The following is a 24,718-nucleotide window of genomic DNA, read 5'->3' as shown; positions in this document are numbered from 1 at the left end:
TATATATATATATATATATATATATATATATATATATATATATATATATATATATACTCTCTAATGCTAATGTGTGAAAAGACTGGTTAGTTATACGTCAGTGCTGTTGTAGTAAGTGGGCAGTGCCCTGCTGATCAGTTCCACATTTCACTATTCTATAGTTACCAGAGCATGAGGCAAACTGAATCTTTAAAAATAAGCTTACCTGCCCATGTCCACCCACAACACACATACATACCATACTGATTCTCCTAAACCATATTTAATTAAGCTCTGTTTATGTAAACAAGTCCTTTTACTTCTTGCTCTATAGATAATCTAATCATTTTAAATCAAATCTTTTAAAGAGACAGACCATTCAACACCTTTATGGAACTTGCACACACACTTTCCTTAAGCTGCTTGTCATTACTAACTGAAAACAGATAAGAAACTGACCAGAAGATTTCTGAGTAAACCTGAACATAACAGAATTCATTATCATGTCTTGATGAATATACAGTATATGGGGAAGAGAAACAGTTTATGGGGCTAATTATCACACTTTATCTGCCAATGAATATTTCTCTGGGAATTTAATTTTTGAAAGTCAGTTTCTTTATAGCTGCAATTCTAAAGGGTTTGACCACAGAAAAGCTATTAACATAGTTAACTTTAGTTAATTAAACATGTTCCTTATTATGACAACATGCCCCAATAGCGAGGCATTCTGGCACACCATATGAGGTAAGAAGTTGTCGCAACAGAACCTGCAATTGAATGTAATATTATCCTATATGATTTTCAGCTAAATGTAAACACTAAAACCATTAAAATACAAAAATATGAAATATAACAGAAATCAAAATTCATAAATGGTTTAAAATCACATGTGGCCACTTGCCCCAACCTGACATTTATGAGAAAACCATTGTCCTAAAAACAATGCTAGAAAAAAAAAAAAAAAGCATTTGTGTAATAGGACTTTAGACTCAAACCCTTACAGTTATTGAAACAGACAACTTCCCTCTGTGACAACTAGCCCCGGTCTCCTCTAATATAAACAATGGAGAAATAAAGACACCAAAGATTTGTTAAGACATTGCACGTTAAAGACACACTGTCTTTATTAAGAAATGCTTTACAAAGCAATTATTTCCCAATTTTTGCACATTTCATATGCATTTAGATTTTTTTATAAATATATATTAGTCCAGTTAGTAAACACAACAACCATTAGTGAATACTGTATGACATAATAAAACCGTAAGCCTCTATTAAACTTCAATAGTAAACATTATTAATCAAATTATAGACATACAACAGTGAACTGCAAATTTGATCGTAAGCTTTGTTTTTTAAAAAGACAGACAATAAACATGAATATGTCAGAACATTAATAACTTAAATATTAAGCATTTCACTGGCAGCCATGTTATTTACAACATAATGTTCAAATATTCACTAAGCTATAGTTTTCATTGAAATATGAGCTAAATGATAAGCATTACAACATCAGAGGGAAAAAACGAGGATGCTAAGAAATGTACTGCGTGAGACCAGAAGGGCAGAGAACTAAAATAAAAAATAAAAATTTCATTATCAAAGACTAAATACTTTATGTCAAGTGCTATTAACATGCAAGATCATATCTTACAAAATGGTACCACAAAATCCTTTTTCACTCAGCTCTGTTGTGTCTAGAGTAACTGTGCCTTTTAAATGTACTTTCCCTCTGTTCTTAATTCAGAAAACAAAGTAGAAGTGAAACTATCTCTTACACACAGTAAAGAGTTGGTTTTATATATACAATACCGGTAAAAAGTTTTGAAACACTTGACTGAAACATTTCTCATGATCTTAAAAATATTCTGATCTGAAGGCGTATGTTTAAATGTTTGAAATTAGTTTTGTAGACAAAAATATAATTGTGCCACAATATTAATTTATTTCATTATAAAACTCAAATTTAATAAAAAAAAATTTTTTTTTTTAAATTGATTACTTGGACCAAATAATAAATTAAAGCAGCCAATAAGTGGCCAACATAGATGGGAACTCCTTCAATACTGTTTAAAAAGCATCCCAGGGTGATACCTCAAGAAGTTGGTTGAGAAAATGTCAAGAGTACATGTCTGCAAATTCTAGGCAAAGTGTGACTACTATGAAGATGCTAAAATATAACACAGTTTTGATTTATTTTGGATTTTGTTTAGTCAGAACATAATTCCCAGAGTTCCATTTATGTTATTCCACAGTTTTGATGACTTTACTATTATTCTAAAATGTGAAAAAAAAAATTATAATAAAGAATGTGTTTCAAAACTTTTGACCAGTAGTGTATATATACACAATACTGTGCAAAAGTTTTAGGCACTTGTGAAAAATGTTGCATAGTGAGGATGTCTTCAAAAATAATGACATAAATAGTTTTCATTTATCACTTAATGTCATACAAAGTCCAGTAAACATAAAAAAGCTAAATTAATATTCGGTGTGACCACCATTGCATTTAAAACATCACCAGTTCTCCTAGGTACACCTGGGCACAGTTTATCTTGGTTGTTGGCAGATAGGATGTTCCAAGCTTCTTGGAGAATTCACCACAGTTCTTCTATCTATTTAGGTTGTTCTCAATTGCTTCTGTCTCTTTATGTAATCTCAGCCTGACACAATGTTCAGTTGGGGGCTTTGTGGGGGCCATGACATCTGTTGCAGGGCTCCCTGTTCTTCTATTCTAATCTTTTCTATTTGCAAAAGTAATGTTTGTGAGTCTAACATTTATATTTCCTGCTGACACACTAAAGCTGAAAATATAAATAACCAGCTTAAGACAAATGCTTTTGTGAAACATCTTATGTGCCTAACAATTTTGCACAGTACCGAATATATATATATATACACACACACACACACACACACACACACACACACACACACACACACACACACACACACACACACACACACACATATATATATATTCGGTACTGTGCAAAATTCTTAGGCACATAAGATGTTTCACAAAAGCATACACACACACACACACACACACACACACACACACACACACACACACACACACACAGTATATTGCAATAATATCTACTTTTCTCTATATAATGGAACTCAAAGTAATATAGGCCAGGCAGGAGGAAGCTAGTTTCTGTACATTATTAATAAAGTGTGTGAACAGGGAACCTCTGTGCCCACTGCTTCTGTATTTCCAAGAACATGAGACTATTAACTAACACTGCTTTCACTATTATGTGTGTGTGTGTGTGTGTGTGTTATGAAGTGCAACCACTTTACAGCGATGAGGGCAGATAATGAAGTTGGGTAAAGTAGCTTCAACACAGCGTTACAGCACTGGCCTGTTTCACACATTTTGCATCTGCAGAACGTGAGCGTAGCTGAAGTGGGTGCGCATTGAGCTTTCACACAGAAAGAGCTGTGGCTTTATATGGACAATAAAGTAATTTCTGCGTTCCCACATTGAGTATTTCCTTTGATAGTGGTCATGAATGATAACAGAACTATTACATACTTGATCATCATTAATTCTAATTTTCATGAGGATCACATTTACGATACAATCATGATACTTAATGCATTTACAGTACTTATTTTAACAAACAGAACCTTACTGTAAAGTGTTTACAATTCATTTACATGGAGCCCAACCTCTAAAGTGAAGACTACTAACAACTTAAACTGTAGTCACTTTTGCGACAAAGTACCACGCAGATTACACGTTCAGTAGAAACACTGTAACCTGTAACCAACAGATGGAAGATGTGTAAAACAGGCTGTGCTCCTATTTTTTTACATTTTAAATCAAAATGTGGATATTTTTTTTAGAATAGGTAGTCATTAGATTATGGAATGTTTTGCTTATTGCTTAAAAATACCATTGTCATTCCCTTTTACTATGACATCATACTGTAAGCTCTATACATTTAGAATTATTTTAAGTTCAATTCAAATCATATTGTGAGAATCAGACAGAATGGACCTCATCATAACACAAAATGGAATACTAATTGTACACTAAGGCTTGTACTAACCCTAACAGAAATGCACCTATTTTACTATTTCACTGTTAATCATTATGCTGGTTGTCTAGTTTTAAACTGTGACAATTTAAAGCTTAAAGGAAAATCCAGGTTTAATACAAGTTAAACTCAAATCGACAGCATTTGTGGCATAATGTTGATTACCACAAACATTTATTTCAACTTGTCCCTCTTTTTAAAAAAGCAAAATGGGGCCAATGTTTGGAGGGTTTAAAGGCAGAAATATGAAGCTTATAATTTTATAAAAGCACTTACATTAATTCTTCTGTTAAAACTCGTATTATTTGAGCTGTTAAGTTTTTAAATGATCATTTTTACAGTCATTTTAGGGTTTGTAGACATTACATCGTCATGGCAACAAAGTTGTAAAATTGGCTATAACTTTACACAGAAAAGGTTAGTAAGTGATTTTATCACACTAAAATCATGTTTACATGCATACCATTTATGTCTTGTGGCTATACTTTTGAAAAAGTGAGTATTTTAACGTTCAAAACTTGGCCCCCATTCACTTCCATTGTAAGTGCCTCACTGGAACCCAGATTTTTGTGTCTTCTTTTTTTTTTTTTTTTTTTTTTTAAAAGAAAAGGAGGGACAAGTTAACTTTCATTTTTGTGGTAATCAATATTATGCTATAAATGCTGGCAATTGAGCTTAACTTGTATTGAACCCGTAATCTTCCTTTAAGAAAGCATTTCTGTGAGATAGTAGGGCTTCTGAATCAAAATAAAACTTCTTAGAGCACTGAGTCATTTCTCCCCTGCAATTTCTTATTTTCACTCATTTTAAGTTTGCTAACTCAGCAGCTGTCTGCTGGTAACAACAGCAGCATTTTGAACCCCCTCTTTTTATACAGGAGTTACAGTGCAAAATTCAACATACAACATACGCCGCACAACAAACCTCTATGAGCATAAAAGCTAATGTATACTAACTAAGCAAAAAATCCTAATAGTGGTTATGTGCATATTTAATTTGTGGGGGCAATTAGTCTGTGACAGAGGTGATCCATTTTAACATCTACAGTAATACTGCCTATAAAGCGCAACAGTGCTCGCTCACTTTTTCAGCCATCTTGGTTCTGGAAGTATTTTTCCCATTCATTTTTTCCAGAGGGATTTCATAAAGTACTTCATGAAGAGTTCTAAGCCATGAAACAAACCAACCAGCTCCGAGGTGAATCACAATATTACAAACTTTGATTTAAAGCAAAATTGTGTTTGAAAATAAGACAAAGGTATAATACTTTGTACTTATCGTCTTTCATGAGGGGATAAACTACAGTTCCGTGAAGCAGTGCGCATGACATAATCGAATTAACATAATTACTGCAATTACCGTAATCGGTAGAAAATATAAAACTATTGATTTAAAGTTGTTGATTAAAAGTATAGAAACAAAACATTTTAAGTTTGTTGTAAAACATCCAGATATAAGATTGTGTCATATGCAGTCTTTCATGGGAGCTCTTTTGGCACGCTTTACTGGCCATGATTTTCTTATTGATGGATCTTTCTCTTCAGAATCATGGGTAGTGTAGTTAATTACCAGCAATTTCTGCAATTAAACACAATTTTTTATAAAAGAAGTTGAAATAACATGGAGTGATGGCTCCAACAGAAGCATATACTTTCAATTAACAACCTCCAAGCTTACAGTAGGTCTGTCTTTAAAGGTTTATGAGTTATCGATGAAAATAAATTTGCCTATGGAGAAAATAATGGGATTTTTACTTCAGGAACCTGACTGTTGCACTCTATTGAAGTGCACAATATAACTAACTACAAGATGAAATTCATAGAATAACAAATATTAAGAAATCTTTTAGATCATTAAGAGGAATTGGTCGACCGAAGCAAGGTAAAACCACATTGCAAATTAGCTGGTACCACAAAATAAATGGTACCATGATCAAATTTAGCTCAAAGAACTGGTCAAGAGGATCCCACATTGAAAAGACCAGCTTTGACTATGCTGTAAGGGCTGGTTAATGCTGGTTTGGTTGTGGTTCAGCTGGTGGACCAGCATAGCCATCCTGTTCACCAGCAAAACTTAGCTGAAGGTGGTTGACCAATGAAGTCTTACTGATTAGGCTAGTTAAGGACTAGCATCTTAACTACTTATAGCTACATAAGCAAAACTGTAAAGTATTTTAGCTGGCAAAGTTTAAAAAGGTGGTCAGACCTTAACAAATTCATTGGGCTGGGGAAAAGAATTACATTTGATAATTTGCATATATTGAATTTTCAACATAAAAGCTTATGTTGTCCTTACAGGTTCCATCCACCAGTACTTACCATTACCAACTTAATCTGTTGCTTTTGTTATGATCTTTACAATTTCTGGCTTCTCTTAAGAACTGGTCCGCTTTCCTGAGCTTCACCATTGCCGCAGTGAGCAAGATCTCTGGACCTGCTCCGCCCTTAAATTCCATACTCTTTCCAGTTGCAATTGCGTTCAGCAACTCTTCTGTCTCTTCGATCTCAAAAGACATTTTACTTGGCAAGTCCTTCACATCACTTCCATGTGGTTTAATTGGTATCTCTTTCACCTTGCCTTCCATTTTCTCTGTGTTTTTGGCAGGGAGGTCTCCCAGGGATGCGGAGCGAGCCTTGGAGGAATGCTTGAGAGGCATAGTTAGGTGCAAGGACTTGTTAGCACATTGGCTTGGTGTTGGATGCGTGTTGAGAACTGAATTCTCTGGGGCGGTGGTGGGGGTTTCTATGGATGGCTCCTCCAAACTCTCGGCTTTGCTATCGGATGGTTCTAGATCATCTTCACTTGTCTCCCCATCAAGACCCTGGGAACTACCTTTCAGCTTTGCGGTGGATGGCGTAACTTGATCACCACTCTCAGACTCTTCACCTGAGTGCTGACCACTGTCTAAAGACTTCTTCTCTACCTCTTCACTTAACATATCGCCACCTGGCTCAGTTTTGGATTCTGGATTTGTCAGTTTGATGTCATCTTTCTCTAAAGACTGCTCCAAGACCCTTTCCGAAGACGAAGTGGATGTGTTGGTAATGACCATGGGTTCACTTTGCGGAGGAGTGTCCTCCTTTTTGACAGGTGGCTTCAAGGGCTTCTTCTTGGGTGGAGCAAGGGGTCCAGGACTCTTTTTTACTGCTTCAGGGGTTGAAACTGGTGTCACATTAAGCTGGTGAGGTTCTATCAAGGTTGTAACTTCTCCAGTGGTGTCTGATGCTTTCTTTGAGTTTTGCCCTTCTTGTTCAACCGGAGGTTCTTTTGATGCTATAGTGGGAGAATCCCACATCACTACTTGTGGCTTTATAAGCTTACTGGATAGAGTAAATGTCTCTACCTCTTCGGTTTTCACTTGGTCTTCTTTCTCATTTCTCTTCTGAGTGTCCGAAGCTGAATCCACCTCAGTATCATTACCGTCAACCTCTTCATCCTTCTCTTGAGTTTCTTTTCCTTCTGTTGTGACTGTGGCCGGTATGACCATTTGACTTGGCTTCATATGTTTGGATGGAGGTGCTGGGGGCTGGATGTTCTTGATGGATGGTGTCGGTTCGGAGATGTCAGCGTTCTCTTCATCTGAGGAAATCTCTCCAACAGCATTTCCATCAACAGAGACATTGGGTTTATTCTCCTTTGATGGGGGCATCGAGGGCATAAGAATCTTCTTTTGGGGTATAGGTTCCTCATTGATGGGTTCATCCTCTTTATGACTGTCACTGGGTTTATTGTCTTTCAATGGCAGCATGGGTGGCTTTATAATTTTCTTCTGGGGTGTGGAATCTTCATTGTTGTCCTCTTCAGCAATGTCATTCAAAGTCACAGGTGACTTCAAAGTTTCAGTTTGTTTATCCCCTTCTGTATTAAGAGTGTGAGTTTCATTCTGAATGGTAACATCACCTTCAAGGTCCAGTCTCAAAATTCCATCACTTGAAATATTTGCAGCCTGTTGGAATGGTAAAAAAGTACATTTAGAGGATATTGACGGTTTATTGTTCTTCAACAGGACTGATACATGTCAAAAGGTTGTTTTCTGACAGCTTTTTGTATGTGTGAAATAATAGGCATACCTCCTTCATGTGTATCCTGGTTGGTGGTCTTCTTCCACGGTTCCTTTTTGGCCGAGAGAGCGTAACATGTTCTAAAGAGCAGCTTCCATCCACTTTTACCTGAGATTTTAAGAAGTTGCTTGAAGTAAATGTAACTATGTCCATTCATGCAACACCATATTTATTCTGGAAGTTCACGTTCTCTTCCACACCGTGGTAGTACATTTTCTGATATTTTTAAACAGGTCACATGGCCATCATAATATTAGCCTAATTGCTGCAAAAAGACATTCTATTGTGCTATTTCTCTAAAAAACCAGATATTCAAGAGCCAAACAATGAATAATACCTGATCTAAAATTTTATTCTTTGCCTTGTTGATGCCTTCACTGAGTGCCTTGATCCACGCTTCTTTCTCTTCAGGAGTTTGAGCCTGAAATTTGACATCTTGGACCTAAAAATGACAAACAGCCTTAGACCTAGTAAAAGACTGAAACTTGTAATTATATGTGCATATGCATAAATAAAACCTAAAAATGCCAAATATAAAACATGCAAATAAACATACAATTATAAAGTTACATTTATACATAAGTTGCTCCTACTTTTATACGAAAGACGTATTTAAAGAAAATTATCTGTCATTATTTGTAGGTTGCTTATTTTTATGGCTCATAGTTCAGCTGTGTTAGGTTAATATGATGTGTGACTAGCATCCTGTATATTGTCAAGCTCAGCATGTGCCTTTGAAGTGCATAAAAACTAGATTTGTTTATTTTCAGAAGAAAGTGTGTGTAGTGCTTGCCTGTGCAAATCTAGTCACCACAATGCTAGGGTGTTCTGGGGCATTGCCAGGTCATTGCTATGCGGTTGCTAGTTTGTTTTTGTTTTGTTTTGGTTTTTTTTGGGGGTGGGGGGGGGTGGGGGGGGGTAGGCACATGCTAGGGTGTTGTGGTTGGTTTCTAGGGTATTACTAGGTGTTCTGGGTGGCTGTTGTAATAGTAATAGTAAATAGTTACTGTAATTAAAAATTAATTTTTATTCAAGAAGTAGTGTAACAAACTACATTTTAAATTCTAGTAATCAGATTACAGTTGCTGACTTTCAATTAGGTAAATTATTTTAAGTACATTACTTCAATTACATATTTGTAAAACAGGATTATTGATGTAGAATTCAATACATTAATTATTTTCATATGTGTATCTGTTTGCATTTTTGTGATAGCTGAAGGGAGTACGCCCCCAAATGAGTCATTGTAAGGGAGAAACATGTGTTGCGGATTGCATGACTTGACACTGAACAAGGAAGAAATATGGAATTATTTTACATTTCTTGAGCCAAAAAACAAACTTTTCTGAGAAAGGTGTTTTAGAAAGTAACTTAAAAGTAATCAGTAATATGATTACTTTTGTTAAGTAATCAGTAATCTGATTACAATTTTATAGATATGATTAGTAATTTGTAGTGGACTGAACTGAACACTGGGGGAAACTTACTGTCTCAAGTCAAAAGAGCTCACCTCCGAGTCACTTATGATATTGTTGTCTCTAGATATGGAGCTGGTCCATCCTTCAGTGTAAATCTACAGAATTTCTAACTGCCTTTTTATCATCCGCCCAGCACAAATCATAAGTCTGATCGCTTAAGTCGGAAATGTTATAGCACACATCGCTTTAACAATCTGATGTATTATTCATGTCCATAGTTCATACAATGTGGGACGAGTCATGCCAAAGTTTAATACTTAGAGTTTGTTGAAATCCCTGAAGTATGAGCAATAGTAATGGTTATGCTTACCTTATAGCAATCACCATAAATACAAATGAAGAAAAAAATAGATCTTTGAGGAGAGTGGTCCTAGAATAATTTTGAATAAGTGAAACAGGAGGTAAGCAACTGGCCTGTGTAAAGTATTTAAACTCTTTTCAAGAACTACATAATATGTGAGGTTTAGTTATAAAATAAAACACTCGGCTGTGGTGTCTGACTCATACAGCTGGCTGCTCACAGTATTTAGGGGGAAAAGTGACATGCTGGTCTGGCTGCACTTTACGCACACGATGGCACACATTTTCTCTTTTAGAGAAGTCTCTTGACATCTGCTCAGCTCTTTGCAGTTCACCAATGCTTCGGTCTCGTCATCTGTTAGTAATAATGCATATTTCGCCAGTTAGGTATCTTCCACACTTCTTAAGACTTTTCCTTACCTCCAAGAATCGCTCAATTCAGTGCTATAGTTTATAGTAGACAAAAGCAATTCAAAAGAATTATACACACATTTAAAGAATAGTTAGCAAGTTTGTAATTGATCTGAGCTCATTGAGTAGCCTACCATGACACATCCTGTGTGTGTGTGTTCAAAGTTTATGACATTTCATGTGCAATACACTCCCCTTCAGATGAAGTCATCATTTACCCTTTATGGCAACTTTTATTTGTCAGCAAAAAACAGTAAGGCCAATAGTAATACAATCCGGCTGTGTACAATCTCAAAGTGAAACTGATCTAAAAAAAAACATCATATTCACTTCAGAGTGTCTTTATTCTATTAAAATTGGTAGGCAGTATTTTTACTTAGATACTGTACTTAGGTACACTTAGTTTCAAATATCAGTAGCAATAGGCTCATAAATGCACTCTTGCCAAGGCTAATTATTTTCCAGGGTAATGTATATAGGATGTATGTAGGATATATAGAAAGAGCTATAAATGTGTAAAGAGCCAAGAGCGGTTGATTATTTCATTTAATAAACCTAAGAAATTTTGGTGCATAATGCGGGACTTTTTACTTAAAACAAGCCCGAAATACACCGGGGACTCTTATTTTGAAATAACAAAGATTTGGCTTGGTTAAAATGCTCTATATGTACTTACTAGGGATATGCGGAACGACTAATTTCACTGATATTTAAATGAAAATTGTGGAGTCGACTAGTCTAAAAAGTAACCCATCTTAAGAAAACTGTGTTTATGCGACCCATTTAAAATCCTTAATCTATTCCAAATCTGACGCTAAATTCCGCTGAAAAGGGACATTTATCTACGACGTGCTCGCCTTGCATTTTCATTGTTGTACATTAAATACAGAACATGACACGCATTCAAGAGGTTTATTTATTGAAAACAATTAAAGGAATAGTGCAGGAGCAATAGCGCAAACCTAATAGCATGTTCTAAATGGAATTTACCAAGTAAAAGTTACTTAACATATTAAAAACAGTCGGAACATTGTTGAAAATAATGAACAGGTAATGCGCTGAAAATTTGTACGTATTTCACTATGTGCAGTCGTGCATTAGCCATTGATCTAATATGACAGCTGTTCGGTAAAGAATCAATAACAGTTACGATTTTAAAAAATAAATAAAAAAAGCTATTGGATAGAAAAAATAGGCCTGTGATGTAGCCTACAATAAACCTAATGTTTTCTAAACATGACATGCACACAGAATAAAAGATAGTTTAACCTGTTAAGCAGTCGGCACCTCGTTGAAAATAGCCTCGTAATCAGCAGATTAAAAAATGGCATTCCTTGCCTAAAACAGTCATTTTTTAGACTACTTAATTAAAAGCATAAATTTTTTGATGAGTAAAATTAATATGTCGACATGGTCCGTTGAAATACGGGACTTGACTCACCTGATTCGGCTATCCTGCGCTTGAAAAGACCCGCTCAGCGGGAAAATAACTTACAAGCACGCACAGATTTATAGAAGACATCAGACTTTCAAGCCATTCACTTCCCGCACCACCACCGAAGTGATTTCATAATAACTTTGTTGAGTTTGCTTGTCTAGCGAGAGGACATTTTCCTGCGAGTGAGAGAGGGAAGCACGTGCTGCCTGAGGTGAAATGAAACTTTGTATCTGCTCCAGATATCCTCTTTTTTAAATAATATTTGTATTAATAATTATATTTAAAATGTGTAAAATTAATATGACAGTAATTTAAGTGCAGCCTCTGTAAAATATAAAGCCAAGCATAAATGTGTAAAAATGTAGAACAGTTTAATTGGGAAAAATATTAACAGACTAGTAATTCCAGTGTCGACTAGCAGCATCAGAACCGTTTAGCTGACTAGTCGACTAGTCTCGCACATCCCTACACTGTAAAAAATGTCTGTAATTTTACCAGTAAAAGACTGTAAAAATGCTACATAAATTTTTTTTTTTAAACGTTAATTGATTAACGAGTATTAACTCGTAAAAAAAAATGTAGAGTGAAAAATGTAAATAAAATATCAGCAACTATCAGCGCATATTTATTTTATCCAATAACAGATAGTTCCAAAAAGCAACAATCGGTACCGATTAATCGGTAAAACCGATATATTGGTCTACCTCTAGTTGCCATATCAACATGACTAGACTGTAATTCAGAGGATAGAATTCATAACAATTTACAAGAGTTTTGGTTAGATGTTTAAGACCAACATAAAGTACAAAAACCATTGCCAGAGAAAACACATTTGTTTAATTGGACTTCCCATTGGGCAATTGATGTTGAAAAGACATCAACATTGATGTCAAAAAACATTTTTCTACTTTAAATATTAAATCAAAAAACGAATGAACACAACATACACAGACCAAAACAACTCATTCGTTTTTCGATTTAATATTGAAAGTAGAAAAATGTGAAAAATGCCACATTTATTCGTTTATTAGGCTAATTGCCTAAAGGCTTGACATTTTCTGGAATTTTCCAAGCTGCTTAAAGGCACAGGTAACTTTGTTTTTGATGTCAGTTTGATTTGCATATTTGACCTGTTTTTTTGACATCAGTATTGATGTCTTTTCAACATCAGTTGCCCACTGGGTTATACCTTAAAAGCTAATAGTTACTGAGATATAGCCCATATGACAACTAGTCCCCGTCTCCCCATTTATTTTTAAGATAAAAATACAAAATCTCATCCTGCTTCTTGCTTATTAGACTGGATATGAAATGGTTAATGTAAAACAAGTTAATGTCCTTTTTAAATTTTAATGTATAACAGGGATGCACGTTATATCTGTGACTATATTGGTATTGGCCAATATTAGTATTTTTTTTAATTAGGTCTGAATTGGCCAATATCGGAAGGAAATAAAATCAGCTGTGATTATTTCTTTCAGTTTGAACTGCATACTCTTTTTCTGTCACAGGAAACAAAAGTACTAAACAGTTATCCATCTTTTCAAGAAAACATACAGACATTTTGACGTCGTGAGGCATGAAAAAATCTAAATTGAAGCTTTATTGATCACTGTTGTTTAAACAACAGACAAAAGAGTATACTTTTATAATATCGGCCATCATATAGGTTATCTGCCTTAATAAAAATAATTATTGGTACCAGACACATTTCCTATACAGAAACATCCCTAGCATCTACATTTCTGCACTCTGTGAATACTGTATATTCAGAGTTAAGTTGTGGCCTATGAAAAAAATTCCACTTTTCACTAGAAAGCAAAAAAATGCTGGCTTGTGGCTGTTTTGATATAGCTACCGCAAGTATTTGCATAGTCATACAGGATTTCTTGCCCTTAGCTTTTGCAATGATAAACACTAGGACAGGAAGTAATGCCCTGCACAAGCTTAAACATCCTTGTTATGTCATGTATAACACAATGTTTATTGTTTTTTATCTTAGATTTTATCTTAAAAGTGTTGTGATATTGGTTATGACACCCAGCACAAAAAGTAGCAGTATTTAGCTATTTTCCACATGCAATGCCATTGTTTAAAAAAACCCACCTTGAAACCAGCGAAGTGACAGAGAGCATGAGGCATGAGTAATTTGGAGGCTCATCATTGGTCATGTGTCTGCTCAGATATGTTTCTTATTCATTACGCTCAGCACAATGACCCAGTGTGCCTCTAGTGTGTGCCATATTGAACTTGTGATGTCATGACTGCTAGCCTGCCATCACCAACTGTGTATTGCATTGTCACCCCGATGAGAGCCACTCTTTATATCACATACAAAGGGAATGGCAGTCTGATGTATTTGACTTGGTACTGTGCTGAAATTTTCATTATTACCTTGTTACCGCTCTTGGGGTTTCGTATTAGCACCAGCCTGTGTTTCTTCTTGAATGGACTCTTTAACTCTTGACAATTATCGTAGTTGTCCAGGTCCAATTTTTCCAGACATGTTGTTAGTTCCTGCAAGAGAGAGAGAATATTTTCTTATATGTAATCAGGGCTTAACCAGAGAAAAGTTTTATTGCTCAGTGGTTGCTCTTTCTCAAGATACTTTTTAAGGTTACATTTTTTAATTGAATTAATTACATGATGTGCTAATGACAGACTTTTCCCCTTTTTCTCCCAATTTGGAATGCCCAATTCCCAATGTGCTTTTAAGTCCTCGTGGTCACGGAGTGATTTGCCTCAGTCCGGGTGGCGGAGGACGAATCCCAGTTGCCTCCACGTCTGAGACCGTCAACCCGCGCATCTTATCACGTGGCTTGTTGAGCGCATTGCCACAGAGACACAGCGCGGGTGGAGGCTTCACGCCATCCACTGCGGCAACCTCGCTCAACTCACCACGCGCCCCACTGAGAACGAACCACATTACAGCGACCACGAGGAGTTTACCCCATGTGACTCTACCCTCCCTAGCAACCGGGCCAATTTGGTTGCTTAGGAGACCTGGCTGGAGTCACTCAGCACACCCTGGGATTTGAGCTAGCGAGCTAGCGAACTCCAGGGGTGGTAGCCAGCGTATTTTACCACTGAGCTACCCAGGCCCCAATAAGGGCTTTTTTAATGACGCATATGAACACTGTCAGACAGGCACTTCTGGAGCGTCTCAATTTGGTTGCGTCCCATCATAAACACAGCATTTTTAGGATGCTGTGTCAAGTTAAACATAGTTTGAAGCTTAGAAAAACACATTTTGAAAACCCTGCATTCAGAGTTGCGCTCCGTCCAGCTGTGTTTGAACACAGGAAAGTGTCCTCATCTTGTGCTGTCTGCTGTCAGAAAGTGTGGTTTGTTGTCTGTAGGCTGCGCATTGCCTGAATGCCTGTTCAGCTGGGGTTGCACTTACTGTCCCCTGCTGAACGGGACTTATAAAAACATGAAGGTGAATATTCCTTATTATGGTCCGGGGACATGATTACTGCATGATAAATGTTTATGAATTCATGCGTCAAATCGACAGCACTTTTTTTTTTTAGTTCTGTTTAATTTAGCTTCAATGTTGTCTCAGATGTTTCTCCTAAAATTGCTTTGTAGAATAAGAAAATAGACAAAAAAAGAGACAATTGATAATAAAAGTGCCAAAAAATTAATGTGGACAGAATAGTCCAGATCTTCTTGAATAGTTCTTCTTGAAATATTTTGATTTCAGACTTTGGTATCTTGGCAAATCCTAGCACAGTTTGAGACATTGCTGAGATCTCTTTTAAAACTCTTGATGAGACATATGTGAGATTATTGGGGGTTTTTCTTCAGTAGACAAATCTTGCAAAAGGCAACATTGATAGTTTCACCGTCAGGCGGGGGGCATAGTGCCCCTTGATCATTCTGCTGTCAGTCAGCGCAGGGGGATCAGAAGTTTCTGGGGGAACTCGAGGCAAATCTAGCAGGGCAATGCCCCGCCTTAGACCCGGCCATTGTAAAAATGTATGTAAAAGTCAACATGAAATAAAATTGACCCTATTTACTTTAAGATTCACCAGTACACGTTATTTTAAAGAGAAACAAAAACACCTTCATAATCTTTTCTCAGAATGTAATAAAAAAATGAATAGCTTTCACAATCAAGTTCTGCACAACATTTTTCACACTTTTGCCTTTATCATATTACATTTCGAAATATGTCACATTATCAAAGTAAAATGTATTATCAAATTCAATATACATTTCACTGTGATTCATCACACTTTTGTTTTACCTCGTTCTCATAGATCACAATCTCTGTTCGTTCCAGCTCAATGAATCGGTCCTTGTAGCTGCTCAAGAACTTCCCTGAAGACTTCTTTAACCAGCCAGCCTTCCCAGTGCTCTTCACCTCCTTGGGCTTGGCTGGCTCCTCTTTCACTACCTGTTTTGCACAGGAAGAAGGAAATCAGCGTTTTCTTAGTGGAGCACAATTTCTGTTAGACTTGGCATGAATTTCAAATATGAGATCCGAGTCCAGAGAGAGCATTCCTGAAATGGGAGGATGAAGTATGTAGCAGTTAGCTGATCATATTTTGGCAGCATGCAGGTTTCATATAACACCTTTTCAGACTTAATAGAAAGGACAGACGATGCCTATTTCCCTCATATGTTATTTTTTTATAGCATTCTCATCACTTTGGGGGATCTTATCTGAATTCCTTATTCAGCCTGTTATTACTTGTGTTTGCTAAGGCAAACAAGACTATTGTTATTGGGATCTGAATGAACCCCTAGCCCCTATAGTTTTATGTTTCTATGCGATTGGTGTTACATTTTTGTTTTATTAAATCCTATAGTCTATTGTGAAAGAGGGACCTGAGTCATATCTAGGGGCCAGAATATTATAGAGACATGGGTGTGGGCTCTTTTGGATTGAACCATTAAGCAACTCCATGGCAACCACCCAGAACACCCTTGTAACTGCATATCAGTAGCCTAAAATGACTCCGTACACCTTCAGGTTTCCCACACTTTTCAAGGCACTCACACACACACAATAGTGCCCATGATGATCGTGATGAGGTGTTTTCAGTGTATGAGCACCCGACTTCACACATTCAATTTTATTTTCCATGACTGGAAACTGCATTGCAAAATTTCACGTTTTTCAGGTTTTCCAGGATGCATGGGAACCCTGATCTTAGCAACTGCATAGCAAATCCCTGGCAACCACTCAGAACATCTTGGCATTGTGTCGACTAGTTTGCACAGGCAAGCACTGCTCTAATAGTTTATATTTTTACCATCAAGACCACTATGATGTAATTTTTACCATCACAACTGAATAAAAAGTGTACAGTGTAGCTTTCAGAATAAGGCTTTGCAATACGTTTTTCATTATATTAAAAAATCACCCAAATGCAGCTGTATTCGAAAATCCCAGGGTTTTCAATAGAAGTCTATGGGAGGAAATTCCTTAGGATGTCTCTTTGGAGGGTCATCGAGCTGCTTTTCCACTTGCACTGGGCCTTTGGAAAGAGCAGCATGTGCTATAGAAGGTGCAGCTGTCCGAGGGAGGAAAATGCTGAGAATAATAAGAGCAGCACTGTGTCATGGGGGCAGACTTTATCACACTGCCCTGTCCAAGAAACTAACATGGGCAACAGGCCACTAAACGCCCTCACATTGTCTTTGCAGAAAAGGGAGGATGGAGCGTGAGGGCGGCTATTTGTTTTTCTCGTTCTGTTTGTGGATAAACTGGAGCAGAGCGCACGGCACATCACAACACTCTCGCTCGAGAGAGAGACTTTGGGTGGGACGGAAAATATCTATATTGTGAAAAAACAGAGTGGAGGCAATTTGGCAGGAGAATACAGCACAGTACGGCTCTGTGCTGTCGCAAGCGCAAAAGTGAGCAGCAGTCAAGGCTGGTGGCGTAAGAGACTGTAGACGAGTGGATTAAAAAAGGTTTCAAATGTAAAGTCAAGCAGGAAATAAGCTGAGGCATAAGCCTTAACAATGGGTTAATCAAAGAGGAAGTTATTTTCCTGAAAACTTAACTTCGTAGTGCTAGATCTCAACCAAAGATAGCCTAATTTAAACTTTTGTGCTCCGTGCAGAAGACCTGCAGTGTGAAGTTTACTTATCAAGAGTTTTCCAGATTATTAATTTTTTTATTTATCACACAGCTCTCTGAAATACTTGATTCTGACTGGTCAGCGGTGAAATATTTTTGAATGACGACGATTGGCAAACACTCTATAACTGACCGCTTATCTAGGAAACCTTTGTTTCCTACCTAGCTGTGCTCCTGTTCTGTCTCTCCATGATCTCTACAAATAAACTAACAATATATTTTAACCCACAAAAATATTACTTGTTTTATTTATTTATTAATCTGGTAGAGAGCCATGTAATAAACAGGATAATGTACAGTCAGCTGGAAAGGGTTTATTTTGCGATAATGACTAGCTGACTTTACAATAGCCATTTACTAATTTGTCATACTGTCTTGTGTCTGTAGATTGGGTTGGTCATTTCTATACAGCAAAAGCATAGAGCGACCATGTGCTATCAAGCACTAAAAAGGACAATAAAGTACCATAAAAGTAGTTAATGAATACTTCCCCTTAATATTCAAATATTCCATTTCGCAATTGATTCCAAAACACTTGAAAACCAATGGTGTTTGGCAACGTTTGACATCCAACCTGGCTGGACATGTCATGATACACCAATGAATGAGAAAGCCATTTACTTTCATGATCATTTCAATCTGGTCTCATAATAAAAACGTTACTTATAACTCTTTTTACGTATCGCTGCAGTTTTCTGTCGAAACACTAGAGGTGCTACAACAGCAGTTTTATTTACTTTTACGCAAATCACAAATAAAATAGCTCATAAACAGTTTATAAACACTTATTTTTCACACTGTTCCCAACGCAATACTATTATATTGCATCAAAGCACTTTTACTATACAGCATGATTTGAAAGACGATATATATTTTAACGCTTGCGTCTCTTAACCAACTACATACACAAGCTTACTCAAGTGTGACAAACTTATATGGTGGTGCAATTGCTAGAGCATTGGACTTTGAACCCAGAACACTGACTGGAGTTCGAGACCGACAAAGCATACGAGCTGACATGTGAGGCCAAAGTGTCATAGAAAGCCCAAAGTGTACTTCGATTTTGACGTGAACGCTCAGCGTCTGCGTACAGTCGAGCGCGAGCCAGTCAAAGTATACTCTTTTTGGTGGTGTGCGCATACACAGGCAGTTGGCACATGCACGCTACGACTGTTGTTGTTTTTACATCTTCTAGCGCTTCTTCGTGATAGCAAGTTGAAGTTATCTTATTTCGAAACCGTTCTTGGTAATGTTTGTGAATAAAACTAAATCTAAGATTCACGTACATGTCACACGTGTTATTTTAAGAGTCATCGGGTACTCGTTTTTGTGGGTTAGACCACTCAACTACAAAATTAGTCGAATATGCCCATCCCTAAAATAAAGTGGGGCTGGCTTTTTGTCAAAGTAGAGTAAACTGAATGCCATTTTTTTTTCTTATCAAAGTTAAATAAATAAAGATTCCAGCTTTGTCTGTGTACACTACATATTAGCAATGTTGGTTTCAGCTCTGCTTTCCACTGCTACTGGCCCATGTTACTTCTTCATTTCAGAGTATTCCCAAAACTAGTCCTTCACATAGTAACAGTATCTTTTTTGCAACAATCTATGTTTGTGTTTCACTTACAGATGTATTTTAACATGCAATTGCTTTAAAAAGGTTCTATTTCTATCTACATAGAGACAAACATGGATGGATGGATGGATGGATGGATGGCAGACAGACAGATAGACGGATGGATGGATGGATGGACAGACAGACAGATAGATGGATGGACTGATGGACGGATGATAGACAGATGACTATCTATCTATTTATCTATCTGTCTGTACTATGTAAATCAACAGAAAACAAATGACAAACACAAGGCTTGACTGAGAGTGGCGTTGGATGCTGATGAAGTAAACAGGAGGTTTAGAGGGTGTAATTTACTTCCTGGTACCAATCAAAAGCAACATCACTTCGACTTGTCCTGATGGACAAAATCTCGCTAATTAATACTTTAATAACTGGCGCATCGACTCTGTTGGGCCATTTCACGAGTTTTTATTTTTTATTTATTTTTTTCAGTACACAACGAAGTTAAAATAAACAAGTGATGCTCAACCGCCACCGTTTCACTTTATTACACTATCCTATCACAGGAGAAATAATAATAGTCTTCATCAGCAGTGGACTAAATACAGTAAAGTCTTTCATCACGACGTCAAAGATGGGGATTAAAAAGTAGCAACAATGTAACAGATTTCGTAACAGATGGCACGCGATGTGTAATTTAGAGATTTTTTAAATAATGTTGCTTTTAGAAAATCTTTCACCTTGCAGATATCTTAAGAAAAGTTCATTATATACTCACATCTTCCATGTTTAAAACAGAAATCACAAAGATCCCGTTAAGCGCAAAAGAAAACTCTCGACGCTGGTCTTTATCTCGGGTTAAAACGGACGATTTCTCTTCTTCTGAACTTTCTCAGATCCGACATGACGATGGAAAACAAGGAACTGTATGCGAGGATGAAATGTAACGGTACTTCTGCTCTTTTCCTCTTTCGACTATAGCAATGTTTCAAGTTTGAGGCTTAAAAAAAAAAAAAAGTTTGGTTTCCGGTAAGTCCCACCAAAAGCCTCTGCCGCTACCTAGAGACTTCACGATATGTCTCAAAACCTAGTGAGCTACCTACCTAGACAGCATTGTGTTGCCTCGGAATGCGCCAAACATTACTAACATTTCGAATTCTGAACGTTCCAGTAATGTTTAATCGTTAAACTCGTCAAAACTCTGAGTATTGCAAAAATGCATCGGAATGTATAATGGTCAACAATGTTTTGACAGCTCACAAGGTTCTGAGCCACATACTTCTACTTCTCTAACTATGTAGTCACTCGTCGAATATACAAAGAATAATAAAGTTTGTCAGGGTTGATGGAGGCATAAATATAGGCCTACAATTTATACCTGGGAAATATAAGAAAAAATAATAATTCATAAATGGGTAATAGGCTGTGAATTACGGAAGCCCTGAACCGCAAGGTGAAAAAAAAAAAAAAAAAAAAAAAAAAAGTCTTAAATTTTTTTCTCTGTTCCTAATACGTTTTTTCTTCTCTTCAAAAAATTTTTTTTTCTCTCTTCCATAAAATTTTTTTTCTCTCTTCAAAAACATTTTTTTTTCTCTCTTCAAAAAAATGCATGCGGTAAATGTAATCTTATGCTTTTAACGCTTTCTCTGTTGCTATATAGATGAATGATACATTTATTATTTATTTAAGGGTTTGCAAGCCTTAATCAAGACAAAATCAGGTTACATATGTTTGATATGGCATTCGTTGTCGTGTAACAACTGGAGTTATTTTTTTGTTTGAAATTGTTGGTCTTTCTAAACCATCTATGCCGTTTGCTCAGTGTTACATGGTGGAAGCGAAGGAATGTATTGAGGAAAACGGGAAACATGGGGAAATGATTATTATGTCTGTCCTTTTGAAGTGTTGATCTGGTAATGTTAAGGTCGCGGGTGTCGTGACCATTTATATGTCTATGGTCGTGACATCGTGTACAAAAGACCTGCGTGAAGTTGGCCCCCCACCCAACGCAAAATGTCGGCAAAATAGTCTCAATCGTTTGTGCTCCATTTGTGCTGGTTTGTGCTGTAAAAATTTTCGTTTGTGCTGCTTCGGTTTTTTAGATATTAAAATAATATTTATAGGTCATTCTGAGGTCACTCAGCCCCCCCACATGCTCCAAATTCACCCAAAATAGGCTCAATCGTTTGTGCTTCGTTTGTGCTGGTTTGTGCAGTAAAAGTTTTGTTTGTGCTGCTTCGGATTTTTAAATATTTGACATTGAATTGTCTATGTATTATAATAAAATAAAATAATACATAATATACTATATATATATACTTACCCCAAACCTTTGAATGGTTCATGGTTTCCACGAAAAAAAAAAAAAAAGCAGCACAACTGTTTTCAACTGATAATAATAATGAATGTTTCTTGAGCAGCAAATCAGCATATTAGAATGATTTCTGAAAGATCGTGTGACACAGAAGACTGAAGTAATGATGCTGAAAATTCAGCTTTGATCACAGGAATAAATTACAGTTTACTATATATTCAGATAGAAAACAACTGTTTTACATTGGAATAATATTTCACAATATTACTGTTTTGCTGTATTTTTGATCCAATAAATGCAGCCTTGGTGAGCAGAAGAGACTTCTTTCAGAAACATTAAAAAATCTTAAATGTTTTCAAACTTTTGACTAGTACTATATATATATATGTATGTGGAAACTCGTGACTCAATGAATTAAGAATGAATTTAATTATTGTGTACTATCGAACATCAATTAACACAAATAATGAACCTTTAAAAACTTAAAAACATATGATGATTTATCACATGTGTCCAGATGCCAGGCTTAAAATTGTGTATTCCTTTTTTGTGTTTTAGAGAACTTGTTGTTGTATTTAACCGTTTCAGGCATGAATTCAATCCATTTCTGAAATGGAACTTCAAGATCAAAAGTCCAGCAATCTTTTGGTCTGGGTGAAAGGGACCCTGTGTCATCACTACTGCCATTTGTTTCATGATCACATTCATGAGTAAACCCTAAAGCAGTCCAGATGTTGTGTCTATTTAATTTAACAAAAGTGTATAGAGGCTTTGCAGTGATCTTGTTTTCTAGCTGCTTACTAAGCTCTGTCCAGATGCTCTGATTTGACGTAGCTATGTTGCCATTTTATGGCCATTCTATGGCCTCTTTAGATGAACACAGGACAGTGAAAATGGAATCTCTGCTGGTTTCTTGGGCATCTGGCATAAGCAAAACATAATTACCCACTTAAATAATCCTGACTCAAAAAATGTCATGTTCAGTATAAACGTACTTTTATGTATTACTGTATTGGTCCGAATATAAGGATAATATAATATAGTAATAATATATAAGGATAATATATCTTATATTAGGACCAATATGGTAATGTTGACCCTTAGATGCACAATGTATTCAAAAAACTAACATGGGTCACATGTGCAACTGTAATTAGCATATATTAGTATTAGCAATGAGTTTTCTGTTCAATAAACATTGACAATCTTAGCTCTCTTGAATGTTGTACCATTATTCTTGAAGTTAACACATAATATTGTAACTGACAGTGTTAAAACATTGTACTTACATTGGCCAGAAATTTGATTTAGTAACGACTTTTGTAGTTTGATTTATATCGACTTTTTCTCTACTAACTCTACACTAATTTCCACAAGAGCATCTTGAACAGAAGTGTCACTTGTGCCTAGTGGTGGCAGTGAAGTGTAGCAGATGATACTCCATGTAAATAAATAAAAAGTTCAATCAGGTAAGACCAGTGAATGAAGTAAAGATAATTGTTTATTGAACAAATGATGTGATGATTAGTCTTGACAGAAAGTCTTCGGCAGTTCGACTCTAAAAGTGTGTTCACATCGAGGAGATTTGCGCTTTTGTTCTCGTGCCCAGAGCTGAGTGAAAGTGAGTGACAGAAAAAGAGTCCGACAGACACCAGATGAATATTGCTGTCTGAACACCAATAAAGTTTTTAATAAACATCATAACGACTACAAAAACATTGATAAGAAGGAGTTGTTGTTGTATTAAAACATCATCATCCAACATTTTGGTAAGAGATTGAAATGACAAACCCGAAATAAAATGCTCACTGCTCATAAATCGTACTGACTACACACAAAACAAGAGAGACCTATTTTAGAAATATATAATATAGTAGCCTAATATATAGTAATCAGAATGACCGAGACTGCTACTAACCTACATTTATGAAAATTTTTACAGCACAAATGGAGCACAAACGATTGAGACTATTTTGCAGATGTTTTGCGTTGGGTGGGGGGCCAACTTCACACAGGTGTACAAAAGAAGTCCGATTTCATTTTTTTTTTTTTCACCTTGTGGTTCAGGGCTTCCGTAGTGAATAATATTAAAGCAAGTTGCATCTGCAAAATTATACTAAACCTTTTCTCACATCTAACTTTTAGTTTCTAAGCCTTTTTGCATACACTTAGGCTACTTATAACTAATAGATATGTATGAAGTCAGTTCCCCTCAAGTTCATACTGCTAGGTGTCCTAGCTGAGTGATCAGGTGTAGTCAGGGCATAGATTCCGAGGGGATGGGGGGAAGTAACCCGCCAATAATCAAAACAAGCAATTACAGCCGTAATAAGCTGAAACGGGCCTCCGCGTTATGCAGAACAGGCCGTGACAGGCTGAAGAGGGCCACAAAACAGCGCAGCGATATGCCGAAGGGGGCCGCGATATGCAGAAAATGATAGCTAGTTGTTGAGCGGGGCGCTGTTCTGTTCTGCATATCGCTGTGCCGTTTAGCGGCCCACTTCAGCCTGCGGTGGCCTGTTCGGCCCCATTCAAGATATACATGTAAAAATCTTTGTTTGTGTTTAGCAGAAGAAAGTAAGTCATACACATCTGGAATGGCATGATGGTGAGTAAATTATGAGAATTTTAAATTTTTGGTTAACTGTTACTTTAAGCTAAGTTGCCACTCTAAAATAAATTATCTGACCCTCATGCAAAATATGAAAGCATTATAAAACTCTAAATATTTATTTTGCAATCTATTCATTCAACTCAAAATACCATACACATCCTGTGAAGGCATGTGAATAGAATTCTACTACATCCTTCAAAATCATGCTTAGCCTTTACATAATTACAGAACTTTTGTTGCTTTGCATGTTAGGAAAGGAATAGTTCACCCAAACATAAACATTCTGTCATCACTTTCTCACCCTCATGATTTTCCAAACCTGTATGACTTTTTCTTCCATGGAACACAAAAGATGTTAGGCAGTAGGACAGCCTCAATCACCATTCACTTTC

At 36.5% G+C, this 24,718-nt stretch overlaps 1 protein-coding gene across 6 annotated transcripts; it reads right to left on the bottom strand.

The window, feature by feature from the left end:
• Positions 1 to 1,069: 1,069 nt before the first annotated feature.
• On the bottom strand, positions 1,070 to 20,412 carry LOC127445530 (proteoglycan 4-like). 6 transcript variants are annotated; one of them, XM_051705694.1, is made up of 7 exons: positions 20,177 to 20,412; positions 15,975 to 16,124; positions 14,117 to 14,239; positions 8,433 to 8,537; positions 8,105 to 8,203; positions 6,353 to 7,980; positions 1,070 to 5,612 (listed from the first exon to the last, which is right to left on the bottom strand). In XM_051705694.1, the coding sequence occupies exons 1-6, from the start codon at positions 20,183 to 20,185 to the stop codon at positions 6,355 to 6,357; spliced, it is 2,112 nt and encodes a 703-aa protein (XP_051561654.1). In that variant the 5' UTR covers positions 20,186 to 20,412; the 3' UTR covers positions 1,070 to 5,612; positions 6,353 to 6,354. The 6 variants fall into 6 exon arrangements, with proteins under 6 accessions (XP_051561654.1, XP_051561649.1, XP_051561659.1 ...); XM_051705689.1 differs by having other exon boundaries at positions 1,070 to 7,980; positions 20,177 to 20,411; XM_051705699.1 differs by lacking the exon at positions 20,177 to 20,412 and having other exon boundaries at positions 1,070 to 7,980; positions 10,095 to 14,239; positions 15,975 to 16,000.
• Between the last annotated feature and the right edge of the window lie 4,306 nt (positions 20,413 to 24,718).

The sequence above is a fragment of the Myxocyprinus asiaticus genome, chromosome 1 (assembly GCF_019703515.2).
Source record: "Myxocyprinus asiaticus isolate MX2 ecotype Aquarium Trade chromosome 1, UBuf_Myxa_2, whole genome shotgun sequence".
Lineage (NCBI taxonomy): Eukaryota > Metazoa > Chordata > Actinopteri > Cypriniformes > Catostomidae > Myxocyprinus > Myxocyprinus asiaticus.
The sequence above is the reverse complement of the archived record's forward strand: the minus strand, read 5'-3'. Positions and strand labels throughout refer to the sequence as shown.

What these genes read in the sequence shown, in the direction of transcription:
- LOC127445530 (XM_051705694.1), bottom strand. An exon ending in ACCCCAAGAGCGGTAACAAG is followed by an intron (nt 8,538 to 14,116) that starts GTAATAATGAAA and finishes TGTCATTTTTAG; the next exon opens with GTCCAAGATGTCAAATTTCA. An exon ending in AGAATAAAATTTTAGATCAG is followed by an intron (nt 8,204 to 8,432) that starts GTATTATTCATT and finishes TTAAAATCTCAG; the next exon opens with GTAAAAGTGGATGGAAGCTG.